The sequence below is a fragment of the Mastigoproctus giganteus genome, chromosome 7 (genome assembly GCF_048544385.1).
Source record: "Mastigoproctus giganteus isolate SK-2022 chromosome 7, ASM4854438v1, whole genome shotgun sequence".
Lineage (NCBI taxonomy): Eukaryota > Metazoa > Arthropoda > Arachnida > Uropygi > Thelyphonidae > Mastigoproctus > Mastigoproctus giganteus.
This window is the reverse complement of record NC_143581.1, coordinates 106,076,828-106,104,372: the sequence shown is the minus strand read 5'-3', so window position 1 is coordinate 106,104,372 and position 27,545 is coordinate 106,076,828. Positions and strand designations below refer to the sequence as shown.

Below are 27,545 nucleotides of genomic sequence, written 5' to 3'. Positions count from 1 at the left end.
GCAATTGTTCATAATGTTCCGGACATTTTGGGTATAACAAAATGTCCGAAGCATTATTAAAATGCTGTGAACATTCTGGATATAACATCTCTAAGTATCTTTATGAATGAACACCTTTCCTGTTTATTTGGTTGTTCTGTTGCTGCATCATCATTTCTTATTTTGTGATAGTAATTCTCTTTTATCTTTTGAGAACGGGCTTAATGTCAGGAGACCAGGTGTCAAGAGCCCAAAACAATCTCTAAGCTGTCTGTGAATAAGCGATTATAAAGAATCGCTTATTGGTTTGGATCATTCTTACATCATTCTGGATTCCTTACTCTGTAGAAAAGATGTCTCTGGTGTTACTTGCCTTGCTGATACAACGAGACTTGTTCCCTGAGGACAGCGGTGATGTTATACATTGATTCCAGTCGTCGAGTTTCCGTACGATGGTGCTGTTCTTCTTGGGTCGGCCATCCTGTCTGTCTCTCGATGGGCGGCGTTGATGTTCATGACGGTGTTTGCCACAGTCACATTCTTCTCAATTTAGAGTTATTTCTGCTCTGATTCGAAGTGAGGAAACATTTCTTGTTTATGTGGGTGTGAGCCTGACGCCGCCTGTGTAAATGTGAGTGTCTGATTAATACTGCCCTTGCTGATGTTATCTTCTTGTGGGACATTTGTGGTTGTTTCAAAATAAGATATGGCCCACCAACTGATCCTGTTGGACACTTGACCCTGTATTTCCACGTTGATGTTGAGCATGGTTAGAGAATTTTTTTTTCTCAGTGGTGTGGAAGTCAAGGGGGACCCTGTTGTCTTCGGAGTCTGGTATCCGCTGGTGTTAACGGGTCATTATATTAGATTTTCTGAGCTGAACCCATTGGCTGTGTCCATTGATAGTTTTTTGCCTGGGATCGAATAGCATTCCCATTCCAGGATGCATCCTGTGCCAAAGGTATATCTCCTAACTGAAATTGCTATCACATCTTCATAATCCCAACCTGACTTGATGCATGTTCTCTATTTTTGTAACGACTGCTGTCAAGAAATGCATCATATGATTGCAATTAAGTTGCTTCAGGTGATATTTCACCCGAAGTAGTTTGTTCATTCAAGCAATCTAATATTTTTTGGGGATTATATTTGGCCCCGAATAAGGGGATTAGGTGATCTCCCTCTACTAGTCCATCTAAAACAATATTTGCTGAAACTTCGGAATACCATTACTCCGTAGTCTTGAAGGGTTTCTTTCCTTGTGATGTTGGTCTCTGCACCGATATTAGAGTATAGCCTTCCTATTCGATGCCCAGTTTCTCATTCTCTGCTTGATTGTTTTCATTCAAGTTCTCATTCTCATGCCGACCGGGCTAGCCGAGTGGGTAAAGTACCTGCCCGGCAACCCAAAGGTCGCGGGTTCGATTCTCGCCTCGGGCTTGGATCAAAGTACTGCAAAAACCTTGGGAGGTGCAATATGGCCACAGAAGCCGATGCGCCAACAACTACCAAATCAAAAAAAAAAAAAAAAAAAAAATCTCATTCTCATATTTTCTGTCATTTCTATGTTTTGGGTGAGTAGCCTGTAGTTTAATCTGATTCTGTAGCATTTTACAAGGACCCCATCCCGCCATCGTGGATAGCATAGTTTGTAGGATCGCCGTCACCGCCACCGGGTGGAAATGACCTGAGTTCGAATTCCGTCGATGACGGGAGGAATTTTTATGGGCCTTTTTCACTACGTGGCTCAGTTAGTCCGTCTCAGGCGAGAGTAGCATGGTTTTTTCTCCCGGAAACTTGTTTTTCGTCCAGCAAACAGAAAATTGAGCAGAAGACACGCAATTTACAGACAATATACACGGAGCTACATGGCCTTAGTCACCGATGCGCCTAAAACCAAACAACAACAACAGCCCCACCCCCGTTTTTCATGGACTGTGGCTGTATCTTTATACGCTTCACAAATCCCTTGAATAAAGTATTGAGCTGCTTTAAGTATGATGAAGTATAAATTAACTTTAAAATTAACTTTAAGTAAATTTCGGGTATTTTCCCTAAAGATGGCGCATTGTGTTAAGAAATGGGCAGTTAAAGTCCTGATATTACTTAGATTAGTTATGGCTCTGGTAATGCCATTGTAAGATACTTGCTGATGGTCAGTTTGTTGCTGAGAAGGTTTATAAATTCCTTAAGAAATGTGTGAGGAACTTACAATGCGTTGTAATAACGTATACCTTTCAGCTACTCCAAACAGAGGCCAAGGGGTAAACTTGATCTTAGCTGTTAATTTGTGTTCTGTTTCACTATAAAATATTTTAATCTTTCTGAATAATTTTGCAGTTTACGCAGTTATCTTCTTAAGTAGTAGCTTGATTGCATGGATCATCTTACACGTTTAAATAGGATTTCATTAGTACTAAATACGTGCTACAACTAATATATCCATATCTATTAGGCACCGAGAACGTGCGCTAAGCATAACTACTGGTCGTATATTGTCATTATTTTGTGGAAATGCAGTAACTTGCAGTCGTATGGAAGTGAATTAAGTTCTAAGAAAAGTGTCTTTTCTCAGAACTCTTTCTTTGAAGAAGTAAGATATTGGTGTGCTTGCTCATACCGATAAATCAGTATGAAGAAAGTTTTTACAGGAAAGAGATTAGTTGGTAAAAGAGGATATCAATGTGGACAAGATTATTTGGTTAACTCCCGATTTCCTATTCGCAGCGAACTTCTTGTTTTTCCAAACTGCACTTTTAACTGTCGCAATGCATATAATTACTGTTTTCCATCAGAAACAGGAATAAAATGTGAGAGTTAAGAGATTGTTTTGCCGTACGAGATGCGAAAGAAGACTATGAGCAGAATACTGGACGAAGTATCATGTCCAGAAAACATCTTTCGGAGTTTCTCGTTTCTAATGCCATAATGGATGAGTTGTGTTTCGTGGGCGCGACTTTGCAGGCTGCCTTGGCTACTTCTGTTAAAGTAAGATACTAAGTATTTTGTTGACATCGCTAGGACCCCCGCTGTGCTGAAGTGTGGCGGGAATGTAGATTATTTGACAATCCACATAACTAAAGGTGGAAGTGTATAGCGAATAAAGATCCCTATATATAATAAAAATATAATATAGAAGGAATAAAATTTATAATGAGATGCATTACAGAATTCCCCAATGAAGCTTCTGGTGTTTTTTCCCAGAGTGTTAGAATGAAAGCCAGAGCCGAACTGTAAGGTGACACATTCTTGTCTTAGATATTTTTTTGTATATGTTGTGCAGACTTCTTCGTATTTTAACGAATTTTGTGCTGCTATTTCTAGCTGAGAAGCTAGAAATAGCAGTACAAAAATAGCAGCTGAGAAGCTATAAATAGCAGCATCGTAATTTAATTTCTTATACCGAAGGATATGAAATATTTTGTTGTATCTAATGAAAGAGCTCTCGCGCCTGTCGCCAATACACATGCTGACGCTCAACTTTATGATTTATATATTATATTTGCCTGAAATAGGTTTACAGCTTCACTCTGACAGCTGACCATAATTAATAAGAGAAAGAATTACATTATTATATAATAGGCATCCTGTAATGCAAATTCCGAATATCCAATAGAAACAGATCTAGCACCTTACAAAGCCCACATTATGCAAATTATTCAAGCCTATAAAATCACGGGTGCGACTGCATCACTTCATTCCCATGGGATAGCCACATCTATAGTACTCAGGAATGACAACTCATCGTCGTTTAGATTACTCTTTGAGAAATGCGGGTCGTTGGATGGCTTGAAGCCAGACAGTCGCAGGCGGCCCGCATTTCTCAAAGAATCATCTAAACGACGATGTGTCGTTTCGCTACTATGAAAGCAGTTTCAGGAGACAGGAAGAAGGCTGACCAAGGTCGTCTACAACCGAGGTCTACATCAACCAGAACAGACCGCTATATGGCTCTAACAGCAAGGTGAAACCCTACGATATTTTGTCATCAATCTCTTGAGGTTGATGCGGCCACAGGTGAAAACATTTCCACCAGTGGAAATGTTTTCAACTGTGTTACGAAAGTTCAATTCAAAACTCTACGTAAGGAAACCAGTGGTTTGTATCCCATTAATCCCAGACCACCGCAGAGCTCGCGAAACTGGTGCCATGAACATGTGACTTGGAGCCTTGACAAATGGGGTACAGTTCTGTTCTCTTAGTTCCGTTTTAACCTGCATACAGATTTTAGATTATTTCATCTGGAGACAACCCCAACCAGGAATGCTGTACCATTCTTCCAACATTAGTAAAAGGGACACGGTGGAGATAGTGTTCTCTTGTGGGACGTACATACCTCTCTTCATGTTTTTGATAGGGGTACTGTGATTGCTCAGGGGTACCGAGAACAGATTCTCGAACTGTATATACGACTTTTTTAGGGGTGCGCTTGGTCCACTGCACATAGAGCTCAAATGGTGGAGGAACATCTTGAAACGGAAGATAGTCAACTACTGCCGTGGCTAGCATGATCACTAGACTTAAATCATCCAATCAAACATGTGTGGGACGTCCTTGCACATTGAATTTCACGCCGACAGCCAACTCCTCGGTCACTTTGTGAGCTAAGGTCTGCGCTGGTGGAAGAATGGGATTTGTCGCCAGAGAATCTTATTGCCCACTTATATCGCGCATAGTTAACTGTTGTCAGGACTGTTTAGCCTTTGGAGAGGATCATATTCCGTACTGATGTCATGTGACCATATTTTCGAATATCGTATCGAATTCTGTAATGTGACCTTTTTTTGGTAATTCGTATAGAATTCCTACAAATGTCTCTGTCCGAAGTTTCTCGCTGTCTCCTTATTTCATCGTTATTCTATGGTACACCATCACCACAACAAATTTTTTCCGCTTCATCGCAAGCTGCACATGTTACACCAGTTTTCTACATGTTCTGTTAATTTTGTCGTGCAGTTTAGAGGACAATATTAAGAAATTCTGATCTGGAAGTGACATGGAACGAGGGATTCACCTTTCAGTAGCACTTTCGAAATATTAGAATAAAAACTATGGTTACAAAACAGGTGTAACTGGGATTCGTAATCAGTGGCTATATATTGATCCCGCTTCTAAGGAAACTGGACAATTTGTTCCTCTGCTCCAAATACCTATTTAAGAAAGTTTTCTGGCCTAAAATACTTGGCGCTCAGATAGATGAATGGAATTGTCAAAAATGAATAGAATCCATAATATCACGAGCCATAAAAGGTAAAGGTAAAGTGCAGCCATTATCAACACATTTAAGAACAAAGATAAGGAAGTACTCTGCACTGTTAGCACGTGTGGTTCGTCGGGACTGGGGACTTAAACGTCGCGTGCTCTCCTTATATTATAAAACGACATTCCTACCAGCTATAACATACGCCTCTGCGGTTTGGTATCACAAGGCATCAACCGCCGTAAATAGACGCATAATCGACTCAATCCATAGAACTATCCTGTTAACCATTACCAGAGCCTGTAGCACCACTAGCACTGTTGCCCTACAGGTCTTGGCCGGAGCCCTTCCCCTTGACCTGGACATCATACGTACTGGAATAGCCTATTATATAACCAAAGGAATGCCTTGCACCCACCAAGACTACACAGTGGATAACAATGCAACCCACAAGGCTGAAAAGAACAGGCTGCAGAAATACCTAAAAGAAACCTGGCAATACCGCTGGACAAACACAACAAAAGGGAACATCACCAAAAAGTTCATCCCGGACGTAGACAGAGTATACCCCATTCTTCCAACCTGGCTGCAACCCGGACTTTACACGACCTACCTCCTTACGGGTCATGGGGCTTTCAATGCAAAGCTTACAGCATTGGGAATAGTGGAGGATCCGCGTTGTACTTGCGGGGAACAAGAAAGCTGGGTGCACATTATGTTTGAGTGTGTCCAATACGAAGACCTTAGATGCAGACTAATAACTAGAGTTCACTATTTACCGAGGGATCTCGAGTCACATCTACTAGATACACAAGAAGAATATTTAGCCTTAACTGATTTTGCCCAGGGATTATTTAGCAGGCGCCAAACACTAGCCGCCATATACCGAAGACCTTAACGGAATGAGACAAAACAAAACTGCAAATAGCTGCGAGACGACACAGAGGAACCGACTATACAGACCTTGGACTGACTACAAAATGCACTAGGAAAAGACAAGTGACAATAGATTGTCGAACTACAAGAGTCATGATTACCGCCAATAGAAGCGAAAAAACACCTTTAAATAGTCGTGACATCAGAACAAAGGGACACTGCCCCAAGACCTTGCAGCATAGACCCACTACATAATGACAAAAGGTAGTGTAAGGACTAGCAAACATCACGGAAGGGATAAAACCCCATAATGACAGCCAGTAGACTTGATTATGACCCCAAGATAATGACCAGAAAATAAGCCCCAGACCACATGCAGTCTGGAAGGATGACATCCAGATTTAATCCCCTATTAGTGTCCCACCTAGATGAGACTCAACGGCCAATTTTTTAGGGCCTGCAAACTGATGGAGACGACATACGTGGCACTCTCCCGCCGGAACAGCCTATTGGCGACCCAAATCCGCACTCTCTTGAGCGGATCTTTCTTTCCAAACTCCTGGGGAGGAGAGGCTTGCCTCTCCTTGCCTCCCCAATTTTTTCACTCTGGTGGGGCACGGGCATGCCTCACTACCTGCAGGGGCCATCTACTCTGTCGGCCCCTTATTTCCAATTTCTTCCCCCCAGTCTTCATCCTCCCCCCAAACTTTTGTCTTGCACAGCGTTTAGCCCTACATGTCAAAATCAAAAGAGAACATCAAAATTCTTGCCCGAACCTATTTGGTTTTTAAAACTCACTTTCACCGCACAGCCCCACGTCGCGCAATATTAATACTAACTTGTATCACTAATATCAACCTCGATTTTTTTTTTTTTTTTTTTGGTCCTAGCCACTAAAATCCCAGGAAAGTAAGTGGCAAGACCAGCCAGAGTACAAATATTGGTAACACCCGGCCGGCCTCCCTGTGGCAGGTATTGGTAACGTCGGGTCTCACTAGGGGCCCGGCGGCTAACAGGCCGGACGAACAATGGGCACAACAAACTACACAGTACATATCCCACACACTTTTAAATCTCTGGCTTGTCCGATACAGAGAACATACGCGGAGATGGGAGAAATCCCAGGTGCCGTCAGACCCCGAACATACCTAATACCTAATACCTAATATCAACCCACTGCAGGATGGAAGCCTCCTGAACAATTCATGCTGAGGGAAATGGACCATAATCTGCCACGCTGGTCCAGTGCGGGTTGGCAGGTCGACCGTATTCAGCAGTCAGGGGCTTGAACCCCGATCTACTCAAAGAGCGTGTGCTACTGCACTCCCGCTCCTGACCACTCGGCTACAACGTGAACTTAGCACCTTGGATCATGAACTGCCAAAAGTTGAGCACCTTTGCTCAACTTTTGGCAGTTCAGATACCTTTCAGATTGAGAACCTTGTGATGACATGACGTCCTGAAAGTAGGAATAACTGTTCCCATAGGTGGGACGCGTTAGCATAGTATTAGTAGGATTCCCTGGAACTTTCTAGATGGGTAAAAATCGACCCGAACTGGTACTGCCATGACAAAACCTATGACAAGATCGTATCGGCTGAAATTGCACCCAACTCGAAATTTAATGAAGAAACAGACAAAAAATAATAGGAAAACAAAAGGATCCACGTATAGAACATTGTTGAAGCCATTTAAACAGTGTTTTACACGTAGAAACTATAAGTATCTGAAAAAGGCTCTTAAAAGATTGATAAAAGTCTGCACAAAAGATTTAATTCCTGTGAGTCAACTAATTAGTGTAATATAACTGCATGTATGAAACTATACAGTGGCGTAGTTACCATGTAGACAGGCAAGGCAATTGCCTCCAGGCCAGGGCCCTTTAGAGGCCCGACATCTTTGGCTGTCTCCTGTTTTTGCAATTTACATTAATTAAGTAGGGGCCCGAACATGTTCTTTGTCTCTAGGCTCGAAAAAGGGTAGCTACCCTACTGAAACTATATATGGTTGTTCGGTATTTCTATTAAGTATTGAAGAAGGAACATTGACGAATGTGAATGTGCCATCGTCCTCCTAGATAAATTTCTGTACAGCGGCGGTATTTGATTAATAAACGGATAATAATTTTTATTGCTATGACGAGCATTTTCGGTTCCATGTTCGCTTGAATTTTTCAGTGTTTAATATCTTCGGTATCAAAGTTATGAACTTTCTCACTGATTTGGCGTTTGAACGACAGCCACCCACCCGAACATCCAATATTCTTTGATGTTGATGACGCAGAGAGGAGACTCAGTCGCATAGCGACCCCAACTCCATAGATGATAGCTGGATGTATCACTGCATTGAATAGAGGTGTCGTCTCTCAGATGTCGAGAAGTGCTGTTTTGTGTTCCATTTCTGCTTGCAAAATTTTACGTAATTTTTCAACACCGTATGTTAGATTTATGACAGTTTTATACTGTTTATGGCCGCTGTTTCTTGTTTGATCTGCATTTTTTAAAAATTTTATTATTTATTTATTTTTCTTACCATTTCGGTGATGTTGGTTGAAATTTCGGTTTGTATGAACGATGATTCTCAGTAAGCCTAGCAACTGAGTTTTGGTGTGCAGTACTTCATTTTTGGAGACAATTATCGAGATATAAACTGTTGTACTCCAAACAAAGCTGTAAGCGTAACAGATTGATTTTAGGAATTGGGAGCGATTGCGAAGAAAAAAGCAGTGCCTCAACAAGTGCCCCTAGCAATGCAGATTGCGTTGCTCTTCGGCAGTAGCAGGGGGGCGGCGCCTCCGTAGCCAGGTGGGCAGGAGCAGCAGTGCGTAACACACGCTTCTTGATTAGACCAGGGTTCGAGCCTGTGACCACCAAATACGGAGGATGCGGAAAGGTCAGGGAATGACCACCGCATATCCCCGGAGCAATATGGCCTTAGTTGCTAATGCTGCTAAAAACCAAATAACAAACAAACAGTAGCAGGGGGAAAACAACAGACTGCTCAAGGTTACTTATTAAGCTTTTTTATTCCATAGCGTTAGTACGGACTGGGGAGCAAGTTGAGTTAACTTGGGCCATCTGTTGTTTTTCTCTTTACTGCAGTTCCAGTCGATCTTTCAGATATTGACTCAATGTCTACTTCGATGCGCTGTGTGAAGATGTGATCAGTATTTTAATTCCAACTTTTAAGTTTAAAATTTCCAAGTTTTGCATTTCCCATATATTTCAGTTCAAAAGCCTTAAGGATGTGTTATTTGTTAGTTGGTCTTTATTTTGGAAGGACAAGTTTCAAAATCAGTCTTCATTAGCAAACCATAGTGTCTACTTTCCATCTCCATGAATACTTATGTTTCTTTATTCATACATTTACTTCACGGTTCTGTTTCTCTGATTACGAACCCGCAGTATGCATCATTGTCATTTAAAAGTTCCTGAAACTGGCTGATAAAAAGATATATCTGTATTACTGTAGACACAATAGTGTTAATTTCAGTGTTCATCTTTATTGTTTTAGCATAGAGACATGACTGGTGTAATACATTGCTAACTGATGCGTGACTTCTATGTCTTTCTACTTCAATTAAAGCAATCTGTCACTTTCTTCCTATCAGAACCCCATCTGTCGTGATTCCTCCTAATTTATTAAGGTTTACTTTCATGTCACCAACTCTCATAAGTTGTACTCTCCATTCCCGACTCTTTTATACTAGTCATTGCGTGAAAACACATCACTCGCTGTGTTCACGTGCCTGATAAATGCACCTCTCGAGCATGTTTAGCAGTTTTTCCATGATGAATCTGTTTACCACTTGTCACTAATTTGAAGAAGCCTTTGTTCAAAACACTTCGGAGATTTGAAAAATTGTAAAGGGTATTAAGCCTGTAGTCAATGGATGACAGGAGGAGGGAGCAAAATAAGTTATTCCAAGTTTATTAACATGATCGGACCATACCCTATAATCCAATACGGAAACAGCCATGCGTGGCCCTCTATTTTAATACTGCATAATTTTGAAATAAAGCAAAAAAAAAAAAAAAAAAAAGTGGCTACCCTCAGACCACTGTTATTTAATTTTAATGTCAATATTTGCCATCGTTCCTTGCTCCCACAGTTTTTTGCTGTATGCTGATGACCGCTGTTATTAAAGACAGTGCCGACAATTTACTAAATACTTTAGATTCTATATTTGGGCACAAACAGTAACTTAATAATAAATACTCTCAAATGTCAAACTAAAGCATTTGCTGATCTCCATAGCAAATATAGGAACTCTGATATTAATAAAATCCTAATCTCAAGGGTCCATCATTGCAAAGATTCGGTGTCTCGTGTTCTTCTAATGACAATTTTTTTTAAAGATTCGCCGGTGATATCAGATTTTGGTCTTCTATTCAGATTCATTTCGCCATTTCGTTTTCTCTACTGTATTGTACAATATATACGACATAACTCTTGTCACGTTTGGAACTTGCGGCGCCCATCTGGTTATCACACCCTGAATCGTACGTATCTGTATTAGGAAAAAAAAATCAGTTTTGCGCAGTCAAGAAAACAAGCCTGGACGGCGAAATACATTTCTAAAAAAGTAAAGAAATATACTTTTATAAAAGTAAAAGTATAATGAATATTTATTAATACATCGTTTAAAGCCGTTGGTCAAAAGAACTGTGGCATGCCTTTGCTTCTTAAATACGTTTCTTCACAATAAAATTATTGCTCGAACTTTTATTTTTTATCACACTTCCGATTTCATCTACCTCCGCTTTTTACTAGAAATAATAAATAATTTTTTATTTACATTTAAAATAGAATACGGATGTCAATGACTGTTATTTAAAACTTTAAATATTATTTAAAACTTTTTACTATTATTACTATTTATTATTATCCCGTTTTAATATTATTATTTAAATTTATTATTTAAAGTTTTAATATTAAAACTTTAAATAATAAATGTGCTTAAATAATGTGCTTGAACTCCCATTTTTCTTTCAGTTTTTATTACTTTAACTCTGCTTAAGTATTTTTTACATATTTTGTATTTATTATGAAATTTGTTGGAAGTAATATTTTATTTGTCTTAATTAATTTATTTATTTGTTTTCATTTCATTCATTATCGGTGTTCTTCCAAGGGCAGATCAACGCGTACATTGAACTACTCCTCCACGTCTCCTTATCATGAGCGGTTCTCTTCATCTCCCCATATCCAACCCCATCTTCGATTCACATTGCATTCATCTATTAGATTTCCTTTAACTTCTTCTGGACCTCTTCTCCCTCATCTTTTCCCTCATTTACCTTTTTTTTTCTTTTTTTTTTTACATATTGCACTGTTTTGGAGGTGTAGATTATCCGTGCTGATTTAAAAAGGGAACAGAATGGGGAAAATAAAAATATATATTTCTTTTTCTTTAATCGTAAAGTTCGAATATTTATTCTTGTTCCGTTTTATTGTTTATAAGTGTGTGGGAGTGATTTGTAAACTTTGTGGACTGAGTATGAAAGAATAGTGGTACAGTGTTAAAATTTTCTGTACTTAAAAGTATAATACTTCAAATAGTAACCTACCAAGTTTCATGCAGTTTCAGTAACGTCTTTTTTTTTTTTTTTTTTTTTTAAATTACAAGTCCTGAAGTCAACATGAGGAAATGAGTGAATGAGGAAAGATGGACAAAATCAGTCACCATGCAACCATCCAATATTTAGACAAAAAGGGACTAAAGCCAAAGGCAATTCACGAGAATATGATTACAACATTCGGGGATGATGCCTCTGCCTATACCATGGTTAAGAAGTAACAGAATCTAAACGTGGGGGAGGGTGAGGAAGAGTCTGGAAGACGACCCACGCTATGGAAGATTGCAACGTCCATCACTTCAGAAGTTGTTGACAGTGTGCATGATCTGGTGAAGAGTTATCCACGAGTGACACTTAGGTACATTGCTAGCATCTTGGGCATTTCGCTTGAACCTCGCATAATAACAAAGGTTCTCACTATGAAAAAGATGTCAGCACAATGGGTTCCAAAGTTGTTGACAGCAGTTCAAAAACACACAAGAGTTGTCGAGTCAATTGAACCCTTCCATCGTGTTCAACTAGATCCAGAAATTTCCTTACAACGTTTTGTGACAGTGGATGAGAGAATCCATCACTTTCAGCCAGAGACGAAAGAGGTAGGCTAAAGAGTGGAAACACAGCTCTTCTCCCTCTCCAAAGAAAGCCAAGTCGATTGATGGAGTGTTACAAGTGGATTATCTTCAGAAAGGCCAGACAGTCACAGGGCTTATTACGCAGACCATGTGAGGCGTTTTCGTGAAAATGTCAATGACAAACGCCGAGGGAGACTCAGCAAAAGACTTTGCTACACCAGGACAACGCTCCTGTTCCAAGTCTGTCAATGCCATTTACACAATACGAGTGCGACTTTGAAATCTTGTACCGTCCACCACCTAGCACCATCAGACTTGCACCTATTTCATAATTTGAAAAATACCTGACTGGCATCTATTTTCCTACCTACAGTGTCGCCATTGCTGCAGTAGATGCATTCGTGGAGGTCCGAGCGAAAACTTTCTTCGCAGCTGCAATCAACGGATTGCAGCATCGGTGGCAAAAGTGTATTGACTCCAAAAGATACTATGTTGAAAGATAACATGTTGCCAGCCTCCTCACTAAATCCTTCACACTCAGGGCGCGAATTTTTCAAATGCCTCTCCTGTTTGATTGATTTCTGTTTTAATTGTCTACTTTATTACCTGAATTGAAATATTTTAATTAAGAATATGTTTTGAAGTTTGTGTCATACGCTATACTCATATGAATAATCTGGGTAAAGGAAAGGCTCTTTCGATCCTTATTGTGGATTAGAAGCAGTGATGTATTCGGGCCGAACGCACCGGAACGACGTACTTTTTTCTAAATTTCATAATAGAAAATCATTAAATTTATACGCCTAATATTATGAAACAATGGCATAATCAAAGGGGAGAGAGAAATATCTATTTTACCCATTGCCACTAAAAATATATATTAATAGTAATCTTTAAAATTAATAGATTTCTTTAAAAATTTATTTAAAAACAAAAATGCAAATTTCTCAATGAAACTTGAACGTTTCTTATTAGAGTACAATATGTTAGATAAAGCGATCCAATGAATGAGATGTACTGTGATGCGTGCGAACACTGCATTTTGATTCGCCATGAGCTGAACGTTAGAACTGGTTGTTCTATGCACCGTGAGTCTGAAGTCTGATTCAGTTACTGTACAGTCGATGTGCCATTATCATATAATCTTCTGGAGAACGAATGTTCCGGTTCTATATTTTTTACGACGAGGTTCTGGTACTATTTGTTTTTAGCAATACACCCCTGATTAGAAGAGATCGAAAGAAGGGAAAGAATGGTCAGAAACTAAGGAGTAGAATTAGTTCTTAGGGAATATTCACATATGTACAAATGTACAAATTTCTGATCTGAATTTTTTCCTGCATAATCAATCGTGGCAATTTTTCTTTCTGTAGTCATGTGACAGACAAGCCTTCAATAAAGAAGAAGAAACCTCCACTACTACGTGCCAAAACTCTGCCTGCTATCATTACTCCTAGCCTCAGTATCATCCAAGCACAGCTGGAAGTTACCAATGTTCTCAGTTCCCGTCCAGGTAAGTCATCTGGCCTTTGCTTAGATCGTACATTTGCAAATGATCTTTATGGACCTTGTATTATTAAATACTGTACATATTTCTTGACAGTCATGAGCAGCTAGGACAAGAAAATACATCAATAGTAACACGCAGACCAGAATATATGCGCATATTAATCTGATTAAAACCGTAATGTAGTGGAAAATATAGAGTGCCTGCAAGAGAAATTTCTCTGCCGAGAAATTTATCTTTGCATCATGTCTTTACAGCTTGCTTTAGACATTATTGCTGATGTATTGTTTAATATCACTGCAAAGAATTTTTATTTTATTTTATTTTATTTTTCTTATTTTATTTTTGTGAGTAAAATACAGAATTCGGAAAAAGCGAGCCCTTTAAAATTAGTTACGCTTATCGTCGTGAATCAGTGGAATTTAGCCAAGATCCTAGATCTTCTTGAACTGCGCTTAAGATATTTGAAGTTATAAAAAAAACCCGTTTTTTTTTTTAATAATTTCAAATGTAATTACTTTATTGAAATGTATGAGTTTTTAATTTTATCTTATTTAGTAAGTGTATATTGTATTGAAATTTATGTTGCGTATATTTTTATTAAATAAATCCTACGGGATCCCCATTATTAAACCTTTGTACTAACATTTTACTTATCTTGCAAAAAATTTGATTGCTTCAACAGCAGAAGCAATCTTACAGTCATTTTGAATTTAAAAAAATAATTCATTTTATTGTGAATTAATTATAACGGTAGATTGACGTTAATTAAAATTCATTGGCAACAATTTGTTTTTTAACAAGTTTAATAAAAATGCTGAAAGGTTAATAAAAATGCTTTATATACGAATCGTAAAAATGAGTTTTTCCCCCCCTTTCATACATCTTTTTAATTAAATTAGCAGACCTTAAATGAAGTTTTTAAGCGATTATTTTCATATACTTTCATTCTTTTGAGCAGAACGTACATTTTTTGTGCGCTTCGTTTGTTTTGGTGCTATCACAGTGAAAGCTAACGTTTTCTTCATTGAACTGTGCGCATCGTTTTTATTAAATTTAGAAAATGATCTTAGTGAAAATGATCAAAAAATGCGCTTGGTTTTTTTCTCTTCAGTTTATGATTATGAAATTGTAAAAAATACTGTATTATGCAAAAACTGCGTTTTAAATATTTATTTACAATTCGTTTCACTCAGTACAGCAGTGAGATGTACTGGCCGACGCTGGTGCCTTGGACGAAAGGTTAGTGGAGATGCAAGATTTAAGAGATTTAATGGTACCCTGCCAATAAATATGGTTAGTTGTTTGTGGAGATATTTTCTCAGACCTAGAATACTTCATCCTGGCTCTTTCAGTGATGCTGTAAATAGAGAGTTTGGGGAAGAGTGAATATATTTAATTTTGTAAAGTTAATGTCATGGGGAATATAAAATTTTGGAACGGGGAAAGCTGTCTTAATGTAATATATGGATGACATCAACCAGAATCACGTTTCACCAGTGACGAACATGGCCTTTCCATATCAAGATTGTTTTAAAAGATTGCCACAACCACGCGATATTGGATTGTTCAGCAAAGACTATTTAAATATTTCCGTTAATTTTCCAACTTCTTTTTATTCCATGTAGATAAAATAAATGTATTACTTATAGAAAATGTTTATTAAAATTTTACTTACGCTCTTTGTTAACTTGGGTATTTATCTATTTTTATTGTCCTAGAGAGTGTTGAGCGAGCCAGTTAATATCCTAGGTAGCGTTGCTTTCAATCTTGTTGTGTTCCACGTTTGCTGTCTTCGAATTTTAAATTAACAGCGAGCTTAGCTGGACGCCTTTATTTTGAAATTAGCATTGATATTTAGCCAAGCCTGCTGTTAATTAAAAATTCGAAAACCTCAGATAAAGGCAGATTCTTGGAATGATTACTCATTCTGTTTCAACAGTGATTTACGCTTGTGTAATTCGTATTTGTTCTCTCCTCATGACTGCATGGTGGTGCTATCTGTTAGTGCATCTGAGAACCAGAAAACTCTCATTAATAAAACAGGTTATATGGATTACGATAATGTATACTGAGTGAATTTCACAGTATGCATTATTTATAATATTGGGTATAATAACTTAATGCAATATGTCCAGGATACAGGAATTTTACTTATTTTTTTCCAATCTCTTTCTACACACAGGAAAAAATGAACGTTATCTGCAGTTGGTTGCATAGTAGCACAACAAACTCCATCGTTAACGAATATTTCTGAAAATGAAGAGTGAGAAAGGCTTCGTTACGATTTCAAACACGGATATCTGCCATGTGGGCCGTGACCTTAGATAACATTTACATGCAGTAACGATTTTCGATAGGAATGGTAAGGCGAAGAAATTTCTCTGAGGTGATTGGCATTCGGGACTGGATGAATGCACAAGTTCGAATTACGAGATCACATTAGTACCATAGTAAGCGTTTATCTGGCTGTAGCTCGTGTTTTGAAAGCTGCTAGGCTGTCATTGTTGGCAGTAGCGTACGATTAATAGCCAATCAACGCGCACTGATTGGCACTGTTAAAAAAGTTAGCGCATCTCAAATCTCGCTCATTCTGTTCTGTTACTTTCGGGGATTTTTTTTATTTTAATTTAATTCAGATAAAGTTAAAGTTGCATTCTCCCCTAGACAGCAATCAAGTGGTAGGAGGGTAAACAAAACAATAACAGAGCAATACAAAATCTATATTGGGTAATATAAAATATACAAAGATAAAGATACAAGGAGAAAACAGATTATGCTGCATATAAATGCTCAATATATACAGTCAGCCTCTGTCCAGAGTGCGAGGATGCCGGCAGGATGCTGTAGGCCGACTGGAACAGGAGAAGGAGCACAGATGATTCTCAATTACAGAAGCCACGTAGGACAGACAATACTTTTGGTGAGAGTTCCGTAAAGGAGGAATCTAATCGTCCCCTCTCCATCCCTTTACGTGATTTGACTCCCCTCGCTACGCTTAATATCACGAAGGAAAATCTGATGAAAGTTATCAACCAACTACCAAACAAAAGCTATCGTTGGGCCTGATGGGTTTCCCTTGTTTATCATTAAAATATCCTGTGTCTTCATTGTGGATGTTCTTTTACATACCTTCAAGGAAATTTTGCGAACATCTGCTGTGCCTGAAATTTGGACACACTATTGCGTCAAACCCATTCCAAAGAATTCGAGACCTAAAACTGCGAAGGATTTTCGCCCGATCTCAGTGGGCTCTTCTCTCCTTAAGGTTTTTGAAAAGACAATCCTAGCGCAACTTATTGACCACTGTTTTCATCACAGACCTTGCCACCTTCGCAGCGTTATCCCTGGGAGATCTACCAATCTTCTTCAAACATTGTTTCACATACAGGAAGCTTTGAATTCTCGAACGCAGCTCGAGTTATGTTGACGTTAAATCTTCATATGATAGGATCTCCATAACATCGTGAAGAACTACTTCAGGATCTTCGATAACCTCCTCTTTGTACTCAAAAAAATTTACAGGAAAGACGACACCTTGTTGAGCACGATCCTTTACTGTCTTCAGAGGGGGTTCTACAGGGTTCTTTTTGTCAGCAGCGCTGTTTGCAGCAGCTTTGGAACCTCTGCTAGCAAATTTCCAAAACATGACATCGTATACCGACAATCTGAATCTTTTCATTCTTTCGAATCAGCCGGAGCAAGCGCTCTCTACCCAGAGAGCTGCAACAAAACAAATCTTTGTGATAAGCACCTTTCTTTATATATATTGGTCTGAACTAAATCTGCCCGGATGAAGTTTACAAAAAGGATAAGAATAACCCCAATGTATATCTCTATAAATGGACATCAAATTAAACTTGTCAACTCTCACAAGGACCTAGATCTGGGATTTCAACCTGTTTTTTCAGAAGCACACCAGGGAAGCTAGAAACAAATTCTTCTCAGCCCTTTGGTCAGCTCGACAGGAACTGGTGGGTTACGCAACAGCAAACTGACAACTAAGTATATCCGATCTTGTGTAGTACCGGTGGCTCTCTACGCATCGGAAATCTGGTCCTCTGTCCCCTCCAACCTACCTACGGCAGTTCTTGGGGATTGAGTATTGGCTTCTTCAATCCCTCAATAGGACTTCAGGACATCCCCTTACTATCTCTAGCGGTATAGTACATTCGCCGCATGGAATGACCCCCTTGGAAGCAGATCATCACTCGCAACATATGTACCCTGTCTAAGCTCATTTCCGGTAAACTAGGCGCTCCCAGCATCGATAGTCTCATCATCCTGCCCAAGGATAACAGAAGAATAAGTAACCGTCAATCATATGTTCCCAGCAAACACGATTGGACTTCTCAACGACTTAAACATCAACCCTGAGGCAATTTGCATTGACAAGACCCACAGAAGAAAAGTTTTTGCAAATACTTACGCTATCTTGCAATTTTAGACCTTCGTGTCATCATTCTCTTACGTGGCTTCTGTAATTGAGAATCATCTGTGCTCCTTCTCCTGTTCCAGTCATTTGGCTGTCGTTGTCATTCTCTGTTATTCTGTCCATACTGTATAGTGAAAAGTAGGTCTAGGTGTGAACTGGAGGAATTCGTAAAGGTCTTTGAAATCGGGACTGTAGTAAGTCGACCTCAAGTGGAAATAGGGCAGTGTTTTTCAACGGATGTTCCACCCAAATTTACCTCTTATCTACATTTCGATATTTTGATACACTTTAAAATAAAAAAGAAAAATATATACGCGAAATATCAATGAAAACAAATAATTAGTCAGGAAGATGGGTGTTTATGTATTTATTTTTTCAACTGAAAGTAAACGACATAAAGGTATGCGCAGACGTACTTTTATAAATGTAATACACTCTGAAGATGGCAGCACCTAAGACGATTTGTACTAGAGTACTATGATGCGCAAAATCCCCTCCCTCCTCCACGAAAAAAAAAAAAAAAAAAAATCAGAAGTAATTATTTTGTTGAGGGATATTCATAACACAACACTTCATTCGCTGTTCATAAATGCGAAAACTTATTAAAGATAAATCAATGTCTCGTTACCTCATTAACTACTTCATTAACCAACGTTATACGAAGCGTAATCCAATATTGATTATGTGAGAAAGCTCGAAAAGGTTTGCATTTGTACGGAGAAAAGAAGCACCTTTATTTATTTTTTTTTTATACGCTAAAACGTTATTTAAAGATATTCTAACATCTGTATTTTTCATGATTAGTGAACGTGACTGAAATTTCATGTCCAAAAGTATAAGTACTCTAAATTCAAAATCGACTAATAAATTCAATTTAGCGACGGGATATGCCTGAAGTGAAAAGGATGTTGGGGTAACTAGGGACGGCTGTGGTCTTGGGGTAACATATGTGAACACGGGTACGCACATTGCGATACCAAGGATGTTAACAGATATTTGATACATGTTTCTCAGCGCGTCTGATGTAATATTGCGGAGTTGCACAGTATTGAACTGAAAAGATCGAGATCACCCGGTTATCTTCAGGTCATGTGATTAAGATACAAAAAATGTCTTCAGAACATCAAAGCGTTCTGTATTAACGGAGTGTACAACCAATTCCAATACTGAAAGCTTGCTAAACGTATACAAATAAATTTTCTGTTTGTAGTCTGGGACTGCTATGGAGGGAGCATACAAGAACATCACCAAATTTAGGCAGTCACGTGAGATAGAACTACGGTAAACTGAAATGTGTGTACTATTCTACCCTAGGGTTTGAACACTCGGCTGTGAGACGCTTGTTCGTTATAACAGACGTGGAGTCAGGTTGAAACTATGGCTGCTGCCAATTTTATTGCAGCATTGAAATATTTAAATTACAAGAAATGCATACTTGGTCAAGGTTACACAGACGAGGAACAAAAGGGAATTTAATCATATTTCAAAAATCTTAGCAAAGAATGATTTTAAGATGGCTGCGAAGTTATTCCAGAAATTTCTACACCGTGGCGTGGTACCAATGGGCAGTAGTACTCGCGCTGATCAAGCTGTGTCATTGATGTCGCTCAGTGATGTCAGCGGCATTTCAGAAACATGAAAATTTCGACTTCCTGAAACAAGGCATATGAATTCGTGTAGAATGTGCAGTCGAACTGTTTCCTTCCTTTTTATTGTTTCCGGTTGCTGAAAAAGATGTTCGTTTTTTTTTTTTTTTTTTTTTTTTTAGTGATTTTAAGTTCCTCGATTGACGACAAATGGTCACGTACTGAGTCATTTTTAAATAAAAAGCCCTCTACAAAGATAAATTCGTATCCCTCATTCTCCTGTAGTTCTCTTTGGTTAAAATTTTCGTAAGAACCTGTTCACATAAAAGTAGCTCTCGAAAAACTACTTATCTTTCTATACATTAAAATAATTTTCCTCCTAGTGATATTTATTCAGCCAGTGGGAGAAGAAGGATGCGGGTTACGTGGTAATACGTAACAAATACTAAAATTCATAACAGAAGCTTGTTTTAAATCAAAACAAGCTTCTGATTTAGCGTGTTCATGCTAGATAAACCTCGTGCACGAGCTTTGTTCGTCTAGCATGACTACGCGGTACCATTCTTGATTTCAATATGTAACGTATTTATGTATTCATAGCTGAGGAAGAGCCACATACAGTATCGAAATCTTTAAGTATTTTTTTTTTTTTATTTTATCAAAAGAAGCGAGCGCAGCGGGCAGGCGGCGAAGCTCGTTAGTATTTTATTAAGATTATCACTATAATTAATACCACTCACATACCACGCGAAATTAATAATATAGTTTATTAAGCTATTCGCCTAAATCACTATTCAATTTAAGGTGACGTTTCAGGCATCTTACCGATACCCATCATCAGACCATACTGCTGTCAGACTTCTCTTGCCAATGCTCCCAGAACTTCAGGTTTCTATATAGCGATTTAGGCGAATAGCATAATGAACTATATTATTAATTTCACGTGGTATGAGTGGTATTAATTATAGTAATAATATTAATGGAAAACAACCACGTAACATCCTCCCCTAACTATACTTATATTTTAGTTATTTTGTCAGAGTCCAACTGTTGTGCCATTCAATAAAACAGCTATCAAAGCGGTGGCATTCTTTTAAACCTTTTTTATTTTAAAGTTTGTTGAAAAAATATGTTGCCATATGGAATGGAAAGTTTTCACTATTTTACAACAATTTACCTCGAGTGTTCAAGGAAGTTTCCCGCTATTCTATATGCGTATCTTTCATTCAACTGACTTTAAATTTACATAATATGTAAATTTAAAGTCAGTTGGAAATATGGAGTTCATAATATGAATTCCATATTTCGAATAATTATGAGCATTTATCGGTGATGGCACGGATGTGCGGGAGAGAGAGTTCACTAAGCGTTATCGCCCTGCTGACAGTTCCGGATATGAATGGCGGTGGCAGGAGGAAGCAGGAATTTGTTAGCTGTTTATGGTGACCCATCGGTTGCCATATTTCCTGATGAGGATTCTAAACTCGGGATCGATCGGAACTTATTATTTGTAGAGAACCTGCAATTAATTTCATGTACTTTTTGAAATTGGAAATCATTGTTCCAAATAACGTGTTAATCTTAATGGGAAACCATTTACCTAATGGTTCCCATTTACCTAATTAAAATTGTTCTTAATGGTTCCCATTTAACTAATTAAAAGCATTGAGCCGTGAAATCTATGAATAAATGGATTTCCCTACTACTTTCCCTACTTTTGCTCGAAATTTTAAATATTTCTGGCAGAATACAGACGGAATGTCAGGATTCAGTTATGTGAAAGGCATCCATCTGCTGTTATCACCCAAGATGACAAGGGAATTTGAGAATCAAGTCACTGAACTAGCCGTTTGAAACAGTAATCCGACCAAGATTCTGTATTTGTGTACTCGTATATTCATTACCTCACTGCAATACGGTACTTTGGACGCATATAGTTTTAGGACTTCGCTTAAATGCGAAGTCCTAAAACTTCATTTTCATAACAAAAGTAAAATTGCATTGTTATGATAAATTAAAACAGCACATTTTCTTGTAGTTGTGTTTATATATTGGCATTAGGGTTGTAATTGTTGATATGGTGTTGGGCGCTGGGAAATAAACAATTAGCTGGTCCTTGAACTTTTTTCTAATAATCTCTTTGTCTTGCAATGTCAGAGTGAAAAGCGTAGTAGTAAAGTCGATGTATGTTAACCAGTAACCAGAGGCAGTCTTAATCAAATAACCTTTTTCCAGTGTAGTGGTTCCCAAGTGTAACTTTAGTGAAAAAAGATTGGAAATCACTACAGTAAAGAACGTGACCTAAACGAAGAAATTAAAAGGATTAGAAGCGAACCGCCTGCATGCAACTCTCCACTCTCTGTTGCCATTACTGCATCTTACAGTATGTGGAGCTCAACGAACACAGTACGAACACGCAGCAACCCATTACAACTACGATCATTCTATTCTAACCCAACACTTTTATGGAAGAGTCCAGAATATGCATCAAACGGATCGTAGTTCCAGAAACAGACCTGAGAAAAGCCCTAAGAAATTAGTACATGATTATCTGGTCAAAACCGTAGTGAAATGGAAAAAAATATATAATTTTGTATCTGAATGACAAATGAGTGTTCACAAACATATAGAAGCACTCTCCTTTATTCAGAATACAAGCATCGCAGTAATATTCCAACGGCAATGGACAACTTTGCTTCATAATTATTTAGATAAACACAAAAATAAACAAATCCCCGCAATTAAGGTACTATTGCGGGGATTCTAACTATTCTCAAGAGACACATGCCCAAAGATTTCTCCCGTAATGCTTCTGATGGTAAATTTAATATTTGAAAAGTTTATACTTTTATTTCATTACAGTATTTGACAATAAAATAAACAACGCATAAATACTAAATTATAAAAAAATATGTTTGCAAACTAATATTTTTAATATTATCATTTTTGTTGCTTCCAAAATCAAAAATTTCACAAAGAAAGAAATCCGTGCAGTAATGCAATATTTTTTCTTTACGTGCCATTTATTTTGTTTTTAAAATTATTAATAACATGGTTGAATCATCATTCACTTTATCGCGGCTAAATCTTATTGCCCTGGCTTAATCCCATTCGATTTTCGGCCTATCAACGTTTTACGGTAACTGCAACTATTCGTTTCTCGTTTCATTTTATGGACTCAGTTTTTAAAACCGTAACTTCTCAACTCGGATCAAGGAGATTTTATCTAATCCAAGGAATTTCCGCAGCTAAGTTCTCGCACTGGCATTTACTAGCGATTTTGAGTGTAATTTTTCGTTCGAATGATTCAATTTGTCGAGAATATGGTAGAAACTTTTTAAAAATTTTATGGAACGAAGCTATTCTGTGGCGGACGTTCGTAAATTCAGGACACGTGCGATAATTTTTAAGTTTTTTTGCTTAACAGACGTTGTAATCTATAGCAAAGGAATAGTTTTGAGTACCTTTATGCGGGTATTTGTTTATTTCTGTGTTTATCTAGATAATTGTGAAGTTAAACATAAAAGCAAAGTTGGCCGTTGTTATCGGAATATTTAATGTCGCGAGTAGTTTGTAAACAGATCCGGACGATAAGTATCCTTGTTGAATATTTTCTTTTGTGAGGCTTCGTGCGTATATAATTAAAAATATTGCAGTGTTTTATAAATATTACGTAATACATATATTGCTGTATTAGCTGGAATAGTGTAATGTATGTAGTACTGTACTATTACTATTATACTATAGTATTACAGTGTTATTGTGTAGTTTTTCAGTATTCAGGTTTAGTGCTGTAGGACTAATTCAGTTTTCTTTTTTTTTAAATTAAGTTAACTGATATTATGTTTATAAATACTGCAGCAAACTTTATGACCCCAGAGTAGCGAGGATGTCTTGGCTCTGGGTGAAATTTTCGTGGTGGTAGTTCTACAAATTATTGTATGTGCTGTGGTGTGTGCAGAGTTTACTGTAGCTGGATAATGCTTACAGGAGATGATTTGATACGAGAGAGAGAGAGAAAATTAAGCAAACGTTTTGCATTTTGTTGGACGAATTTGGGTACTTGAAGAAAAGGGTCCTTCTCCTCGAAGGAATTAAATCATTGACTCATCAAGTACTGAGTTTCCCGTCTTATATATAGGGATAGATAGATGGAATAGCATCAGGAGTATGTCTACCAGGGATAAAAGTTATGATATTGTACATGTTGCTACTAATGATGAATAGACCTTCTGAGGTTTTAATTAAAAAGTGTGAGGTGATGTTGAGAAAAAGACGCAAGTTAAGGTCGAATTTTAAAGTAGTTGGAACGTAGTTTTACCACGCAGTAGAAGGGAGTTTATGATGAGAGCCTTGTCAATTAGTTAGGCCCTGGAGAGATTGTACAAGGCTCATGGAGTAATTTTTTTTTTCGCAGCGTGACCGTTACTTGTTAATGGAGGGCTGTTTTTACATGGATGGGATGAATAGAAGGAGCATAAGAATATTTGTTGATGATATCGAGGCATGTTAAGGTGGGTCGGAAAACTGCTAGTTTGGGAGAGATATATGGACTAATACTTTAATGATAGCCGCAAGCAGAGGTGAAAATAATTCTTTCTTTTACTTCTGTTTTGCAATAGTAGCCTAAAAAGCAGGAAGGGGATATTGCAAGGCCCGATGACGGTTCACATTGGATTAACAATTACATGGTCTGTGTAAGAGGCTAAAACAGTGATGCACACGTTTACTTGCTTGTACACTTATAATATGAAATGGTAAATATTTGATGTATTGATTAAAGTCAACTGGTAGAGTTCAACTGGTAGACACAGTTACCAGTGTAATATTGAGTCACTATGGTGTGACAATATACACATTTGGAAAACAAAAGTTAGACTTGAAGTCTTCTACAAGCCAAATGTCTGTAATGAATATAATGAACAACTGTACAGAGAAATTAATGGGGCATCAAATTAAAATGTCTTATCTTGGTGGATTTTAACTTTCCAGATGTACTTGGAACTCGTGGGTTGGCAGTTTACTCAGTAGTTTACACTTCTTGATTTGCTGGATGACTGCTTTCTACACCAACGCGTCAGAGAGGCAACAAAAGAAAGCAGTATTCTTGATCTGCATATCAATAGTGATTTATCATGTGTTAAGAATATCTTAAAGTAAAGGAACCTTTAGGTAGCAGTGATCATAGAGTACTGTATTGATGTGGGATTTAGTTAAAGATATAACTATTGGCAAAGGTAATAGGGTTTTTGTTTCTAGAAATGTAATTATAGATCATAGTAGGCTCAGACATTTTTGGGCTCTTTTGCATATATATATACGTAAAGCGCCTGTTGTCTTCACCATGTCTATCAGTTCGCATAGAATAACTCGACTTCAAGTGGATGGATTTTCATGAAATTTTATATTGCCTTTCCAATAGAAATCCGGAAATTATTCGAAAATTCGGTCTCAATGAGGGTCTGCAAATTCGGCCTCAATGAATGTGAGTAAGTAAATGAGAGACAGAGATTCTTCTTTTTCTAGGCAGAGATCCCTGTAGGAAGAAACCATGTGGTCACTCACTGTGAGTAGTATAAATCAACATTAACTTGCTAGGCCCTCCTGGAGGGGGGCTCATTGCGTATAGGCTTATTATTCTAGTCTTTTTCTTCTCAGCTCAGTTGGCAGAGGATTGCCCATAGGGCAGGTCTGGCTCAAGAGGGTGACCCTTAACACCACTGAAATGCCCCTCATGGGTAGCACAGTTTATGTAATCAGTGACCTCCTCACACCAGGCAGTGGGGGGGGGGGGATACCCGAGTTCGAATCCCGCCAAAGGACCTTTTATAGTTTTTTTTTTTTTCACGGCGTGGCCACGTTAATCGGTCTAAGACGAGGGTAGCATGGTTTTTCCGTCTAGCAAGCAGAAAAATCGACCACAGAACACACGCAGTTTGCAAACATTTATATACGGCCGGCACAATGTGGCCCTTAGTTGCTGATGCGCCTAAAATTCTGCACAACCAATCACTCAAATGCACCTTGTCGATTCCAGTCACCTGGAACGACTCATCTAGACTGCAATTCCAAACTGCTGCCACAGAGTTAATAGGGGTTATGGTGAGTAAAGGAATTTGGCGATGGCTGACTGTTAGCGATTCTTATATGATGAACTGCTTCAGATAGAACAGGATTCTTATCAGGTTCTCCAGAATCATGCGCACGCAATAACTCTCTCTCTCTCTCTCTCTCTCTCTCTCTCTCTCTCTCTCTCTCGGTAGCTCAATGTCAAAATCCATAATAAGGATAGGTTTTTTGACTATGGGTTCATTAGTTTTAGAAATTCAAGATAGCTGAAGAGTCTTTAGTGGGAATTATTCACAAAACCTTTATTTGATTGTCTGTGTCCTCTTCTCTGAAGGCAGAGACAGTTTTGAATGCTCACTTTTTCGGTTGGGTGTTTCAATTCTTTCTTCTGTCGGCGGAGAAAAATCTTTATGGGAGATATCGCTGAGGCATGGAGGTTCTTGAATGTAGATAGAAAATGGATTTTACAGAAAATATAAGTGAGATTGCGCAGATGTGGGAAACCACAGGTGGCGCCCGACCCTAACACTATGAGATATTCAATTCCGCTTCGCTCTAGTAAAGAAAACAGTTTGGTTATTGAAGCTCAGGAATGCAAGGTATTAATTTGTTAATTGTATTTCTTTCAAGTCTCTTTGTCTTATTATGCTACTGCAAGAGGTTTCATTTAATTACTACAGTTTCGAGATGCATCTTGCTTGTTTATCTATGTTTTCTGGAGTTTCTTTGTCTTATTATGCTAATGCAAGAGGTTTCATTTAATTATTACACTTTAGAGATGCATCTTGCTTGTTTATCTATGTTTACTGGACAAATCAGAAAGGTACTGTTAACTTTGGGAATATCCCTTAGCATGAAGAATGCAAAAGAAAGCATTTAGAAATTATTTACGTGGTGATGATAACTGGTAGTCTGTTTCCAGTTAAGCTGCAGTGAGCTACAGACATGATTTATGTGACCAGAGATTAAATCGGAGAAAGCGCGTAATTTATTTTTTATTTAAGAAAAAAGAAAAAAAAAGTATTTTTTTATTATAACTTCTAGGGAAATATGATAAGTACATAACATTGCTCGTTACAATAGTAACGACCAATGTTATATGTTTTAAATATGGAAAATCCTATACAGGGTGTCTGAAAAATATTGGTACAAACGTTTAGGGGAGGTAGGTAACATCTAAAGGAATGTGAATCGCATTGGAACCCTTAACCGGAAACGTCACGGGAAAGTGGTAGCAGAGGCACAAGAAGCAGAAATGACACAAGACAGTAATTAGTGGCAAACATTTATTTGACATAATATTAACAATGGAGTACGAGATGGATGCATTTCATGATGTTACAACAGATGCTCGAAGGTTCCACCATGAGACGCGATGCATGCGTGACACCGACGCAGCATGGATTGGCGGACACGGTCGAACACACCTGGAGTTTCTTTGATAGTAGCAGCAGCACAGACGAGTCTCGCCACGAGATCCATTTCCGTCTCCACACGCGATTTATACACGATAGATTTGAGGGCCCCCCAACAGAAAGAAATCAAGGCTCGATAAATCAGGTGAGCGTTGGAGCCAGGCAACGGGTCCATCCACGGCCAATATTCTGCTCCATGAACTAGTATCATCGACGCCCAAAACGCCTGTTCAAATGGTCACGAACACACCTTCCATAATGAGCAGGCGCTGTCATTTTGAAACCAAATGTTGCGTCTCACATTTGCTGGAACATCGTCAAGTAACC

At 38.2% G+C, this 27,545-nt stretch overlaps 1 protein-coding gene across 1 annotated transcript in view; it reads left to right on the top strand.

Annotated features, from left to right (window-relative positions):
- LOC150083126 (ankyrin repeat and fibronectin type-III domain-containing protein 1-like) overlaps positions 1–27,545 on the top strand; it is a 558,629-nt gene that overhangs the window by 119,611 nt on the left and 411,473 nt on the right. The window contains exon 4 of the mRNA XM_090378398.1: positions 13,580–13,719. Coding sequence (XP_090234524.1) covers positions 13,580–13,719 — 140 coding nt within the window. The remainder of the gene's footprint in view (positions 1–13,579; positions 13,720–27,545) is intronic.